Source organism: Amblyomma mixtum, chromosome 3 (assembly GCF_055824585.1).
Source record: "Amblyomma mixtum isolate Tamu chromosome 3, ASM5582458v1, whole genome shotgun sequence".
NCBI classification, from domain to species: domain Eukaryota; kingdom Metazoa; phylum Arthropoda; class Arachnida; order Ixodida; family Ixodidae; genus Amblyomma; species Amblyomma mixtum.
In genome coordinates, this window is record NC_143014.1 from 349,895,118 (window position 1) to 349,909,969 (window position 14,852).

A 14,852-nucleotide genomic window follows, 5' to 3' on the forward strand; every position below is an offset into this window, starting at 1 on the left:
TGTCCACGACTTTCTGAAAACCCCGCTGCCATCGCTCATTGCGTTCACTGGGCACGCTGATTTTGTCGTGCACCTTTGACGAGGCATCTCAAATTCCTTGTATCGGTTTAGGTGTTTGTTTCGTGTTTTTTTTGCGCATTCATATTGTCAGTACATGTAGTACAGCATTTATAGGGCATTTATTTGGTGAGGTTTTACTTAGTTTCGTACAGCACGTTTTTAGAATACTCGTTACTTTTATTCACAAAGTTACGAGCATTGATGAGGAAGTTAGAGCGCAAAAAAGACAAAGTGGAGACGTGGACGGGACAAGCGCTTTGTCTTTGTTTTTTTTTGCGCTCTAACTTCCTCATCATGAACTACCAACAGGCCCCAATTTCTACTCTGCTGAATTATATTTCTTCTCCACTGGGCTCTTTTTTGTGTTCCCTACGCCCTAGCGAGCAGTGTTCCGTTTGTGCTAGTCTCATTGCCTCTTCAACGTGCAAGGCCCGCTACCTCGCCTTCTGCGTCAGGAAAGATCTGTGTCCCCCGGATATCGCCCTTTTGTTCGGGGTGTTGCTACCTTCACTTGGGCATTGGAAAAGAATCTGCAAAATCATAAAATCTGAATGTTGGCGCCAAGTGCCGTTCTTGCTGGAGTGGCTTCGGATGGCTTGCTTCAAGTGGTGCGGCCTTGGCTTTTCTGGGAAACAGTGCTTCAGAGAGTACATGAAAACGGCTGAAGATGCAACGGGATTCCTTTGGAAGACAGTTATCCGCAATTTGCCTAAGCCAAACAAGAAGAAAGCTGGCATCGTTCCAGTGAACACATTGGGCGACGTTTCACTCCCAAACAAAGTTCAACGCGTTCGGGAAAGAGGTCCTAAGTTCAGCTTGCAAGACCCAGGTGACAAGGTGACTCTTTTAGCAACTGTTCATAACATAGCTAGCAAAGCACCAGTAGAGAAGGCACGCTGCATTTCAGAGGGTGTTGAAGCATTGCAATGAACATACCCCAGGAAGAAAGGTGGTCTTCCTATCCTACGTGACATTACTATCGATTTCCAGGACTCCGGCTTGTCACTCCTCTTATCTGACAAGGAGGGCGGCTTTACTGTCATGCCGCAGGGCTTATGCAAGGAAAAGGCCACGCAGGCTGTAAGCAAGAATTTCAAGCCAGCAGGTATACGTCCAGGAAGAGCGAAATCAAAAGCACTCTCTCTGCTTGAGGAGCTCAGCCTTGATTCACTTGCCAAACGTGTTCGTGCGACCAAGGTTGATGTCCTGAAACTATTTTTCGCTGCCAAGACACACAAACCGCTTTGTCCTTTTAGGGAAATCGTGTCCGAAAAGGGCAGCTGGCAGGAACACGTTAGAAGCTTCCTCTTGGCACACCTGAACAGCCTTAATGTGGACGATCCCTGCAAGATTGCAAGTGCAGACCGTTTGGTTGAACAGCTCAAGGAAGGTCTTCCTGGAGCGAACTGCGCCTTTTCTGTGGATGTGGAGGACCTCTTCTACTCTGTACCTCGCGGGGAACTCTTGACAGCCGTCAGTGAAGTTATTGATAGGACTTGCACTGTGGCTTTCCAGAACTCCTGTGGCATTACAGCGGAAGCCTTTTTGGAACTGCTGGACTGTTACTTAAGTTGTACTTTGGTGAGATACCGAGATGTTTGTTTTTTGCAGAAGGACGGCATATGCACTGGTTCTCGTATTGCACTTGTATTATGTGAAATTTATCTAGCTAAATTAGATTCCTTGATTCTAGACAATCTTAACGACCAGCCTGTTGTAAAAGTTTGTAGATACGTTGATGACTTTCTTGTTCTTGTTCACGTGAAGCCGGGGGACACTTTACACCTCTTGGCTACCTCGATTTTAGATATTTTTAACAGGTGCTCGACAAGCCTAAAATTTACCCTTGAACTACCTCAATCTGAGTCGTTACAGTTTTTAGACATTCGCTTGTTTTTTAATTGCATTGCTTCCTTTTGACTCAGCTCACTCCAAGTTAGTCAGAGTGATAGCTACATCATATCTTCGTGCAGCGCTCTTCAAGTCCTGTCACCATGAAGCAAAAGAAAGTTTCCACACCCAAGTGGAGCGTTTAGGTAGTTCTGGCTACCCCGCCGAAATGATCGTAGCTGTGGCGGAAACGCTGATACAGAAGATGAAAACACCCTTGCACAGGCGCACGAAGGAACAAATGAGCGAAAGCTTCGCTGTCATGCCTTACGTGCACCGCGTGTCGCATAATCTGAAGAGAATTGCGGCTAAATTCCAGGTTAATGTTATCTTCAAGGCGCCATGCAAGCTATCCAAGTTATGTCCCATGGTGACTGGTGAGCGTCGAAAGATTCCTGGGTGCAATAAGAAGCAGGAAGAAAAATTTGTTCCCTGTAAAGAAGGCGTTATTTATCATATCCCTCTGAGCTGTGGTCAAATCTATATCGGTCAGACAGATCGATGTTTAAACGACAGATTGAGGGAGCACGCCAATTCACTAGATAAAGGCTACGGATCGAACCTCCCACCCCATTGTAAGGACTGCAAATGTCTACCGCTTCTGAAGAGCACCTCGGTAATCGGGAGGCATCTAGGTAGGCTCGTACGTGAGTTCTTTGAAGCCGCTAAGATCGCTCAGAACAATCTATGCATCCGCTCGCCCTCAGTGCACATGACACCAAAAGAACATCAATTTTTGTAATCATAATGTGTATTATCTTAGCTATTTTGAATCGTGTATGCCTTCACCACCTTCTGCATACTCGCATGAGGGTTTAACAACAGCAAGTTTTGGAGACAAGAGGTTTAGCGCATGCGGTGCGGCCCCGCTAGGTACCCGCTAGGTTCAATAAAGCAGTTGTTGAAACTTAGCGCTTGTCCCGTCCACGTCTCCACTTTGTCTTTGTTTTTTTTTGCGCTCTAACTTCCTCATCATGAACTACCAACAGGCCCCAATTTCTCCTCTGCTGAATTACGAGCATTTATTTGGACCGTTTACCGGTGAAGCTTGGAGGCATTGTGTTCTGAGAACGCTAGTTTTTTTTAAGTTCTATGCTTCAACAAGTTTATCCCGCGAACAAATAATTGAACTAGATGTCCTTAAAGGGACGCAGGAGAAATTTATGTTGTATCGATAATGTACCACCTCCTAAGCACAGAAATATAACTCTTACCTGCAAATAAAGGTCTTGCAAGGTGAAGTACAGGTACCGCTGTCACAGGCCCATCTCGCAAGCACAAGTGCGATGACGAAATAGCTCAAAAGAAGGAATGGATCTCTGAGGCTGACCAGCGTGCATGAAGGTTACGCGTTTGTGTATCGGATCTTCAGTCGTGTCTCACGCACGGGCACTAACCACAGGCCAAGCTCCGGGGAGCATGCCGCTATCTAATGCGCGATAACCCACTCGCCCTCTTACGCACCGAGTGGGCTATAAAAACACTCGCTGAATAAAGCAGGTCGTTCAGTGTTCTGTGGCTGCGTCCACGTTTGACTTCGGCCAGTGGTTAAATGATGCTTGGTGTCAGAAGTGGGATGATCCTCGAGCCTGCTGTTCGCGGATTCCACTCGTTGTGCTCACCCGCCGACGGACGACCCGGAGCAGCTTTGCAGACATGGTAAGCATCAAGCCTCCAGAACCACTGATCCTGTCCGGAAAGCCGGAAGAAGATGGAAGCTGTTCCACCAAAGGTTTGAACTCTTCTTGGAGGCAACGTCACCTGAAAAACCAAGGACTGAAGCGGCGAAAACGGCGCTCTTGCTCAGCGTAGCAGGCGAAGTTGCGATAGATATTTACAGCAATTTCTCGTTCTTGGAGACAAGGCAAACAGGACTTCAAAGTGGTTGTCGCCATGTTTCAGGAATACTTCGCCGGAAAGAAGAACGAAGTGCACGAAAAGTATATGTTTCGTACACGTGTGCAGTAGCCGGCAGAACCTTTCGAACAATTTTTGCGAGAGGTGAAGAAACAGGCGAGGTTCTGCAATTTCGAGGCCCTAACTGACGACATGGTACGGGACTGAGTGGTTTTCGGCACAAACTCTCCCAAGCTACGAGAGCAAATGCTTAGAGAAAAGTATTTCGCGCTCGGAAGAGCCATGACTTTATGCAAAGCAGCTGAAACCGCCCCTCGCCAAAATGAGATATGCTTCAAGACAGAGACAGAAATCTATGCAGTAACTTCAAGAAAAGAGCATCAGCCAGCCACGTGCCCCCGTTGCGGCCGGACACATCCGCCAATGCGCTGCCCGGCATACGGAAAAACGTCGTTCGTGCAACAGTCCACACCATTTTACCTCGTGTTGCAGAGGGAGAACTAATGTCGGTGAGGTATAGCAAGGTGGTGACGACGACTTCCAAGTTTAATACCCCTGTCACACGGCCAGTTTCCATGGCCATCGAGTCGAGGGCCTTCGAGATTTTCGATCGCCATCGAACTCGAGGTAGTTGTGGTCCTGCTACACGGCATATCTCAATGGCCATTGAAATGGTTCGCGCGTCTTACGCCAAGCTCGTGTGGCGCCACAATCATTACGTTCGGTTTCGCGCAGATAAGAAAAACAGTGCCCGGATGAATGGAATTCAGTGCCCGGATGAGTGGGATTCAGTGGCCGGATGTTGGCTCTCGGTCTCGCCGTGACGTCACCACACTGCCGACAACGGGAGCTAAAAGCATATCACGCTTAATAATTAACTCTCGTCCAAAAATCCTGCGAATGAAGCAGATTCGCTCGCCGCAAAAACTAGGACCTGTTCTCATCTGTTGACGCCCGGGCGAGGTGGAACTGCCGCGCGCTGCTGTTTCTCGCTTTTGCACACCGCGTCGCCGCTCGCGGCGTACATAGATACAGTGATAAAAGAGCATAAATTTCTGCTGTCTACGTACCACGAGCCTATGCGCGCTTACGTACGCTTTCCCACTTTTAGTTCAGCGTATGCTAGCAGAGACGCAAAAATAAACTTAGCCTATAGTGGCGCCATCTGGTTTTCAAGACGGGAACCATTGCTGTCAACAAACTGTCTCCTCTTAGGCCTAGCAGCGGCAGAATCGTCGCTCTAAATAAAAATAAAGCAAATTTATCACTTATACATTTTCTGATAGGCAAGATGAGAAGAAGTGAAAGACCGGTACCCCATTTATGACCATTGAACAGACTGAAAAAGGCAGCAACGACGAGAATTCAGTCCGAAGCGAGGGGCCCGACTTTGAAGGGCGCCGCCATGTTTGTCGTTCGAAGCAATGCTAGCAACACTGGGCAACGCTCAAGGCCCTCGAAATCTCGATAGAGTTCCGGGCTGCTCCGTTGACTCGATAGACTATTGAGTCGATGGACATTCAAACTGGCCGTGTAGCAGCGCTCGATCGCCTTTGAGTCGATAGTCTATCGGTTCGAGGGCCTTCGAAACACCCGTGGGACAGGGGTATTAGATGTGGCGGTCGATAGCATTCCGAATGGCCGCGACTAGCTTGTGGAAGCCAGTATTGGAGGAAAGAACGTCACATTCGAAGTTGATACCGGATCCCAAGCGAACCTCGTCCCGTTATCAGCCTATCGAAAGTTTAATGTCGCTGGGCTTCGGTCAAACGGAGCAGCGCTGCGCTCGTACATAGGTGGCATTGTCAAGCACCGAGGAACCTTTTCGACACCTGTCGTCATTTCCAATCGAAAAGAAAGTGCCGAGTTCTTCGTGGTAAAAAAAAAAAACAAAAAAACAAAACCAACACCACGCTATTCTTGGATTTGAGGCCATCAAGCGTATTGGACTCGTTCAGCGGAATATCGACGCTGCAGCCACAACCACTTGTGAGGAAACTGCCCGGCAGTTCCCGCACTTGTTTCTTGGAACTGGACGCCTCCGGCGGGAATGCAAGATTGTGCTTCGCGAGGATGCTACACCCATCGTCCAGCCGGCTCGAAGAGTGCCCCTGTCTCTTCAGCAGCCACTGCGTGCCGAGCAGGACCGAATGGAACGAGAGGGCATTATTCTCAAAATGAGCGACCCGACGGACTGGGTAAGTCCACTCGTAATGTTAAAAAGATGGCTAGCTAAAAGTATGACTTGACCCGAGAAAATTTAATGACAGTTTGAAACGGGAACACTACCAGATGCCAAGGCGAGAGGAGATTGAGGCAGAGCTAACAGGCACAAAATTTTTCTCGCGTTTAGACGCCAATGCCAGTTTTCATCAAGTTCCCTTGGATGAGACTTGATCCAAAATATGCACATTGTCCGCACCCTTTGAGCGTTACTGTTTTTTGCGCCTCCCTTTCGGCACTGCCTCAGCCAGTGAAGTGTTCCAGAAAGCACTAAACGAGGTATTTGACGGTCCTCCTGGGGTTTGCGTGTATGTTGACGATGTGTTGATTTCAGAATATATTTATTGAACATCATGGCGATGTTGGGTGCACCGGCAAAAAGCCAGTGCAAGGCTTGACGAGGCCGGCGCACCCTACAGAAGCTTGGCAGTGATACACTTGTTCACGCTAACAAAACAAACGAAAGAAACAATACCAGGGCACTTTCAGAGAAAAAAAAAGAACGTACAAACACACAAGACATATAACAGTTGTTGGCATTGTTTAGCTATACATTTATAAGGATTTCTTATTTAATAAATGTGGAAGAGTGAAGTTCAGCATTTGATACCCGTAATTTGTGCGGGTCTTAGGTACAAACCAATTCAAAACTGTTCGAGTAGAGTATTCAGGCTCTTTGTATTTCAGTCCAGACAGCTGTAACATAAAGCAATTGTTTTTAACAACACTCGTTTCATGCCGTCTTAAGAGCAACGTTTCATACAACTGGGGAAGGGGGTGATGCCGAGTGCCTGAAATATCGGGCCACTATGCTCTAGTCGCGGAGCATTCACAATGCTACGAACAGCTTTTTTTTTGAAGAAGGTGCAAGCGATTAATGTTGGTAAAAGACGTAGTGCCCCAGACCAAAAAGCAATAGTTAAGAACAGAAGAAAAAAGTGCGTTATACAGCATTTGCTTAATACGCTTCGGCATAAAGTACCTTAGTCGACATAAAATACCGACAACCTTGGACTGTTTGTTTATTACCATTTCGACATGATCATTCCATAATAAGTTCTCATGAAAAATCACACCTAAACTTTTGATGACTGGAACAATCTGGATGAGTGACGAGCCCAATCTTAAAGAAAGTGTCGATCCGTTAATAGGCTTACTGCGAGGTCTGAAGAGCACAGTTTTTGTTTTCTGGGTGTTAATGCTTAACAAATTGCATTTAGACCATTCTAAAAGCGAGTGTAGACAATGTGATGCTTGTTGCTGAAGATCTTGTAAATGTGAGGCTCTAAAAAATAAAGTGGTGTCATCTGCGTAAATAATGAAAGTTGGCAGCTTACTAATGCAGACGACGTCATTAACATAAATGAGGAATAGGAGTGGTCCCAAAATACTGCCTTGCGGAACGCCTGAAGTGATAGGCCTAAAATCTGAGGAGTCATTGTGTATGTTTACCTGTTGTACTCGAGAACCTAAATAAGACTGAATTATTTGAAGAAACTTTCCGCGAAAACCATAGTGCTCGAGCTTAGCTATCATTATTCTGTGATTCATGCGGTCAAATGCTTTGGAAAAATCAATGAAAATGCCAAGAGTGAGAAGTTTCTGTTCAAAGGACTCTAAGATTAGTTCTTTCTGCGTGAGAAGCGCGGTTTCCGTCGAGAAGTGTTTTCTGAAACTATGCTGACTGGGCGTTATTATGTTATGTTTGTCACAGAAACCAGATATTCGTCTAAACAGGATTTTTTCAAAACACTCTGAAAAAACAGGAAGAATGGATATTGGTCGATAATTTGACAGAATGTTTTTGTCTCCGCCTTTATGTATAACCGTGACTCTGGCAATTTGCATTCTTTTGGGGAATACTGCATGTTCAATGCAACAATTAAAGATATATTCTAACACTGGGCTAATTACATCGGCTACATACTTTACTGGGGAAATTCTGAAACCATCAATGGGGCCCAACCCGAGAAGAACATAAAAAGCGCCTACGAAGTGCAGTAAAAGCAGCTGGCTCCGAAAGGCTTACCTTTAACGCTGCAAAGTGAAAGTTTGGCGAACCAAAGATCGCATTTCTGGGTGACATAATTTCCAGCAAAGGCATCGCGCTGGATCCAGAATTAATTTCCATCATTCACGAGATGCCAAGGCCAAAAGACAAGCAAGCAGTACAGAGACTGCTGGGGACAACTATTTTAGCAGATATGTGCCAAGCTTGGCACAGCGCCTTTCATTGATAAGGTCTCCTCTCAAGCAAGATGAGCGGTTGCAATGGACTGCCAATTAACCATGAAACTGAAAGGCGAGGAATTTGTGAGGCGCTGAGCGCAGCTCCGCTGTTCGCTGTTTTCGGCCCAAACCTGGACGTCAAAGTTACATCAGATGCCTCGCAATATGGCGTTCGGTCGGCTTTTCTGCAAAGGCTTGATGACGAGCGGAAGCCAGTAGCATACGCATCAAAATCGTTTGCTGGGAGAGAACAGCGCTATTGTCGAATTGAACGAGAAGCTCTGGCGCTTGATTTCGGCTGTGAACGATTTCATCACTTCGTTTACGGGTGATCACCGGCCTCTTATAGACATAGCAAAGAAGGCGATAGCTGATATGCCACCACGAGTGCAGCACTTCTTTCTGAGGCTTTCAAAGTATGATTACACTATCATATTTCGTCCTGGCAAGCAGATGGTCCTGGCAGACGTGCTATAAAGATCACTCGTTCCTGGAGACAGCACCGCCGTGGATACCACCGACGTCGAGATCCATGCCGTCAGCGTGGTGTCAATGCTCGTCAGCGACACAACAGCCCAACGCCTTGCCGTATCTCAAACTCAACGCCGTATCTCAAACTCAATGTGGACGTCAAAAAGACGTCCAATGCAATCTTAGACCAGGGTTAGTGACGCAAGGAGAACAAAACTTCGGCTATAATGGAAAAAGAAAGGTAACAAGTGGGATTAACATTGAGTAAGAACAGGCAACCAAATATGCAACTTCACATCATAATCCGCAGTGTGAGCACACATTTACCCTCGGCACATGAACCTCAGGGCTCAAACAGATTAATCCACATAAAGCATGTTTCTGTCGAGAGTATTCCTAAGCTCCCGCGCTAAGGATAAAACATGGTTTGTAACAAATGCTTTGCGTGAAGCATGTCTAACAAAATTATGTAAAATCAGCACGTGCCAATAGCCGAGTTACGAAACCGAATATGTGCAAACATTAAATACGCTGCACAACTACCGTACAGTTACCATGTGAGTGGCAATCAATCCGAGGGTTACCAGCAATGGCCGCTGCTTCCCATGATTTCAGAAGTGAGACGCTACTTCGCAGAGGTGCCTTAGAGCTCCAGCGCTCGTACGATTCGACCGCGTTGCAAACGGAAGAGCTGCCGGTCACGGCAAATCGCACACGCAGTACCGTTGACAGCGATCCGTTGGAACACCACAGGCAGCTGTTCGCAGTCGTCACCCAGGTTCTCCAGGGATCAAGAACACAACTCGCTGCTTGACTGTCGCATCTTGTTTGCAAAAAGAGCGCCTTTTGCAGCATCGGCGCATAAAAGGAATCCCTCAAGGTCATCGCAGTCGGTGAATTCTATCCTCCGACGGCACTGACACACAGATTCTGCAGCAGGGCTTTCCTTTCGCCGTGACAGCGGAGACAGAACGGAACCAGACGCGGACCTGCTGACTGAGGCGTCGTAAGAGCACGTGGAAAGATCTGAGGAAGACCTCCACGAACTGGGCGAATCTGACAGCCCCTTGGAATCATGACGGCTTTGCGGCAGCGGCGTAGACGCCCGAGGTGTGTCTCGGAGCATTACGTCGCTGGTCGCCCATTCGCTGTACTGGCCGGAGTCCTGCAGGATGCATTCCTGGCGGCAGTCGACTCGATCCTCCATAACGTCACCTGCGAATGGAAGAACAAAAATTACGACTCACAGTTTTTGAGACGTGCACACGGAAAATCTTTGTCTGCTACTCCGTTTAAGCGACGAATATGCACCGATTATACTTACAGTAGCACACGCCAAAAGCCTCTTCGTGAGGAGCGCAGTCCAACGACGACGTAAGATAAGTGCCCAGGTGGTCGGCAACACCACTCGTTCGCAGACAACTGGGACTTCCCTCCAGTGCTGCTAACCTCGAAAGCCTCTGCTCCCCCAATTTTTCACTCAAAGTCTTCTAGATTTCCCTAGATGCGAAAAATAATATTGAGGCATGAAAAAAATGTGCGTGGTTGAACTGCAAACTGTTTTATTTCGCAGGGACCCTTTTACCAGATTTTGGGAGTAACTTTGAACACAGTAACACATTAATATCCCATGCAAACTCGCGTACCATGATCATGAGTAAGAAAAACATTCGAGTTATCAAAAGCTAACAAATCCTGGGCGAAGCCGAGAAATGAATGGAAATCTGGCAGTGAACACTTATGCTCACCGACTGCAGTCAAAGTGCGAGGCAAATCCACTTTGTGCACAAATGTGGGCGTGAACCAACAAACGCTAATACAGAGGACAAGTCATTTGAGTGGCATTCCGGCTGTGTTTCACTCATGCATATACAAGTCCTTTTCCCATGAGGCCAATTATGCATTCCTTCCCTGCAAAGTGATACAGTTGGCTCTTCCTAGAACCCGCTTGGCGTAATTAGTAGCTGCCACGGATTGCGTCACCAAGCTGTTCCTTAGCTTTGTTTCGATCAGGTTGGTCTGAGAGAAAACTCTCTCCGCTGTTGCACTCGAGTGCGGCAAACAGAGAACTTGTAGACAAAGACGCTCAAGAAAGAGGAGACATTGGGCTTCCGTCCCCTTGCCTGGCGTCTCTCACTCGTTTTCAAGAGCGTTGAACGTCCACATCTTCCGGCACGTCCATTTTCGTATTGCGGAGTGGCCTCTATTCTGCGTCATTTTTCTCATTTCCGTTTCTGGCACCGAAGAGAATGACGTGGAAAATGGGGCTATTGAAGAAGTCCGCTTTTCGATGACAACTTGCGGGTCGACTGCCTCCAGTCTCTTCATCTGGATGTTATCCAGTGGGAGTCTGGTTAGTATCAGGGTTGCCGCTTCAGTATAAAATACTAAACATCTCAGGCGGAAGTTATGAGTAATAGTTCAGTCTATGCTATGAGGCCCCGACAGTGCCGACATCACTTTTACGCCGAGGTATATCTCCTCAAGAGGCATGAAGTTTGTTGGGTCTCTGTACGGTACACGCTCACGCAAAAAGTTTAAATTTATATACGCTTCGAGAATGGTCTTCAATACCGCTGATATGGAGTCAAGAAGCTTGAGCAGTGTTGTCTCTGCGGCTTGCATTTCCTTGTATAGTGTGGTGAAGAGCGGAAGAGCATAGTCGAGAAATTGGAGATACAGCTTTGTTGAGGGGTCCTTCAGCTTGTTCAAGATGGATTCAGCATCTTAAAGTCGGTCCTCGCTGTTTTGGTCTAAAAAAATGCAACAAGAGCATGGTATTTTTCGAGAAGCTGTTTCACAACAGCTTGGAAGGGGAGCCAACGTGTATGAGAGGGGTGTGAAAGCTTGTGATGCTGCACAGCTAGGATCTCCTAATGGACATGGTGATATGCCACCATTTGCTTATACGACAGGAAATAGTTACAAATGTCTCTGGACAAGCCTCCAATGCCCCTGGGGAGCGTCTGGCATGCATCACGCAGGTGAAAGGAATGGCACACGCACTTCATTCTAAACTGTCCGAGAATGTCGCCCGTGAGGAGGGAAGCCATTGAGTTCCTAGCCCCCATCATTACGTCAGCGTCATCGGCTGCAAAGCCAATCATGTTCTTCCTGTAGTCAATCACAGCTGCTGTGAAGAAATCGCCCACTAACATGTGAGATTTTCGCTGCCGTCATTTCCGAGCACTCCCTTGATATTGGACGGCAGTTCGGTCTGCCACAAGACATTTTTTTCGCGATGTCGGAATCTGAGCACACCGCTTTTACTAGCGGTACGAGGGGGTCCATCATGGCACGCGGAAGGTTGTTCTGAACAGCGAAAGCAGCCGACCTATTTCCCCTTCCTTGGCTTTCTTTTCCACTTTTGAGTTTGCGCTGAAACAGGGCATGCCAAAAAGCGTTTACGTCTTTACCCTGCTGGCGAAGCTTGTCTGGTGCTACTTGCTTGACTAATTCAGATTTTCCACCTTTATAATCAGCACCACTCGACTCGCAGTAGAAATGCGGCGGTCATTTCTTGTTCTTCATCAGCCAGCCACTGTACTTGCTATACTTTTCCCATTTTCAAGGTACTTTTGCGCGTATACCTTGGCTTTCTCTGGTGCATGCGGGCATTGCAGGTCACAGTCGGACGACGACGACATTCTGGCGCTGACATTGACTTTGAGAGCGGCTAGCCTACCTGCGAGAATTTATACGAAGTCGTCTACGCTGTTGTGAACGAACATGGACCTGTAATTCCAGCAATTACCAGTGGACTCTTTCTGCTTGCATCCCGGTCGAGTTGGTACTCAAAAAGACTAGTTAACCACTTCACCCTCAGCTGGCGAGTCGCAGGGACTGTTTCTAAGAAAACTCGTCGCGAGATCCACTTCTACAGCAATTCACCAGAACCCAGCCAGGAGAGCACAACCTAGACCAGCCCTTCCAACAAGCAGCGCATGTCGTGACGAGGAATGTGCACTGCGGAGTCACACCAAACTTCCTTCAGCCGTGGTTTCGAGGAACCGTGCTTCTCCCTTATAAAAATTTCCATAGACAGTCCATAGACTGTCTATAGACTTTAGTCTATGAAGTCTATAGACTGTCTATAGACAAATCCTTTAGACTGGTCTATAGACAGTCTATAGATTTATGGCCATACACTTTTAGTAGACTTGTCTATAGACAAATGTCTACTGAAAGTCTATAGGTCTGTAGGAAGTCTATAGACACAGGTCTATAGACAGTCTATAGACGATCTATAGAATTGTGGTCATACATTTACTATAGAGCTGTCTATAGACCGTCTATAGACACTTGTCTATAGACGACCTATAGACTTATGGCCATAGACTTCCTGTAGACTACTGTCTATAGACAGTCTACAGACAAAAGTCTACTGGTCCAGTAGACATATGTCTATAGACTGTCTATAGACATTCCATAGGTGTGTGGCGTGGCAGTGCTATAGACCTTTGTCTATAGACAGTCTATAGACCTCTGTCTACTAAACTATTAGTAGACCATTATCTATAGACTGCCTATAGACTGTCTACAATAATTGAAAAAGGTCACCAGACAGAGTTCACACATGAAACAATCAATATACTTACAAATTTAGTTTATTTCCAAGCTATCCAGGCTGGGAATATGCAATACATGCACCAAAAAATGCACCACAGTAACATAAAAGCTGAAAGTAACAGTCCGGCTAGTTTCCTCAGAAGCATTCTTGTGGCCCGTTGTCTGCAGTAAATCATCAGGGCATGTTCACCTGTACAGCACAAAGAAAAAAAATAATATAAGAGGAACTGAAAAAAAAAATTCCCACTCTATCTCTACACATGTGCTTTTCAATGCAAGGCATATCCTGGCTATGCCATTCTAGAAAGGCAGTCTTGATCTTTTGGTTTGGTTTTATGGGGTTCAAAGACCCAAGGCGACACAGGCTACGAGACGCTGAAGTGAAAGGCTGGGGAATAATTTCGGTCACCTGTGCAGAGTACACAGGCCTTTAGCATCTTGCCTCTATTAAAATGCGACCGCCTAGGCCGGAATCGAACCTGCATCTTTCAGGTCGCCACGATAGCCACTGAGCTATCACGAGGGCTCAATCATTTCAGTAAATACACGACAGATTGTAAGTGTCGTCATAAAACATTGTAACAAAGACCCCTAATCCCTGGAGCACTCTAACTCTGAATCCAGTACTGATACTGATTTCTGTATGGCAATACTGTTACAGCGAATACTGACCTCTTTATGGCAACCCTTTTACACTATTTGTAACAGAAGACTTCGAACAATTGTGCCACATATCTGCATTGACTCACAAGGAGCTGTTAAGAATGCCACCTCCATAAAATACAGATTCAGTGCACCTTACACAGGGATCCAAAAAGGAGATATTGCAGCATTTATTCTTATAACCGCTATAGAAGAAGCGCTTCAGAATACCCTGCATGAATTAAGCCTGGTACACCCGGCCAAATTTTAACTGGCTCGGGTGTTGCATCGCTAAATGCACCTTGTAAAAAAGGTGCCTTTCGGCTACACTGCTGGCATATTCATGCTGTAATTTAACGAGTGAAATGTCATTTCGTGGTTCCTTTTTGTTCATATAATGTTTGAGTGCAGTACTTGCGTGTTTAGATCAACGTTATCAGAAACATTCGTCTGCCACTACGAACAGCTGAAGCAAGCGGCATACGCAGCAATGGATCTGGTCCATATGGCCTCATCCTCTGGGTAAAGTACCCCTCCTTTCATGGCGGACAAGTCGTTTACCCAGATTAGTGCAAATGCGCCACCAGAACCATGGCTGCGTATTCCGCTTGTTTCGGCTCTTCGTAGCGGCAGACGACGAATATTTCTAATAACTTTGACCTAAACATGCAAGTAACATTAACATTAAGTAACAAACATTATATTAACAAAAAGAAACTATGAAATGCCATCTCACGCGTCAAATTACAACATGAATATGCCAGCAGTGTAGCCAAAAGGCACCTTTTTACAAGGTGCATTTAGCGATGCAACACCTAAGCCAGTTAAAGATTTGGCCGAGTGTACGTAAGCCGATACCCAAACGGGCACAAGCTATACAAAACCAGCAGGCAGAAGCAACCAGTTCACCA

General features: G+C 46.5%; 1 protein-coding gene across 1 annotated transcript in view; it reads left to right on the plus strand.

Moving 5' to 3' along the window:
* Positions 1 to 14,852, plus strand: part of LOC149356326 (aurora kinase C-like) — a 46,637-nt gene that overhangs the window by 19,369 nt on the left and 12,416 nt on the right. Inside the window, exon 9 of the mRNA XM_089576309.1 lies at positions 5,766 to 6,005. Coding sequence (XP_089432435.1) covers positions 5,766 to 6,005 — 240 coding nt within the window. The remainder of the gene's footprint in view (positions 1 to 5,765; positions 6,006 to 14,852) is intronic.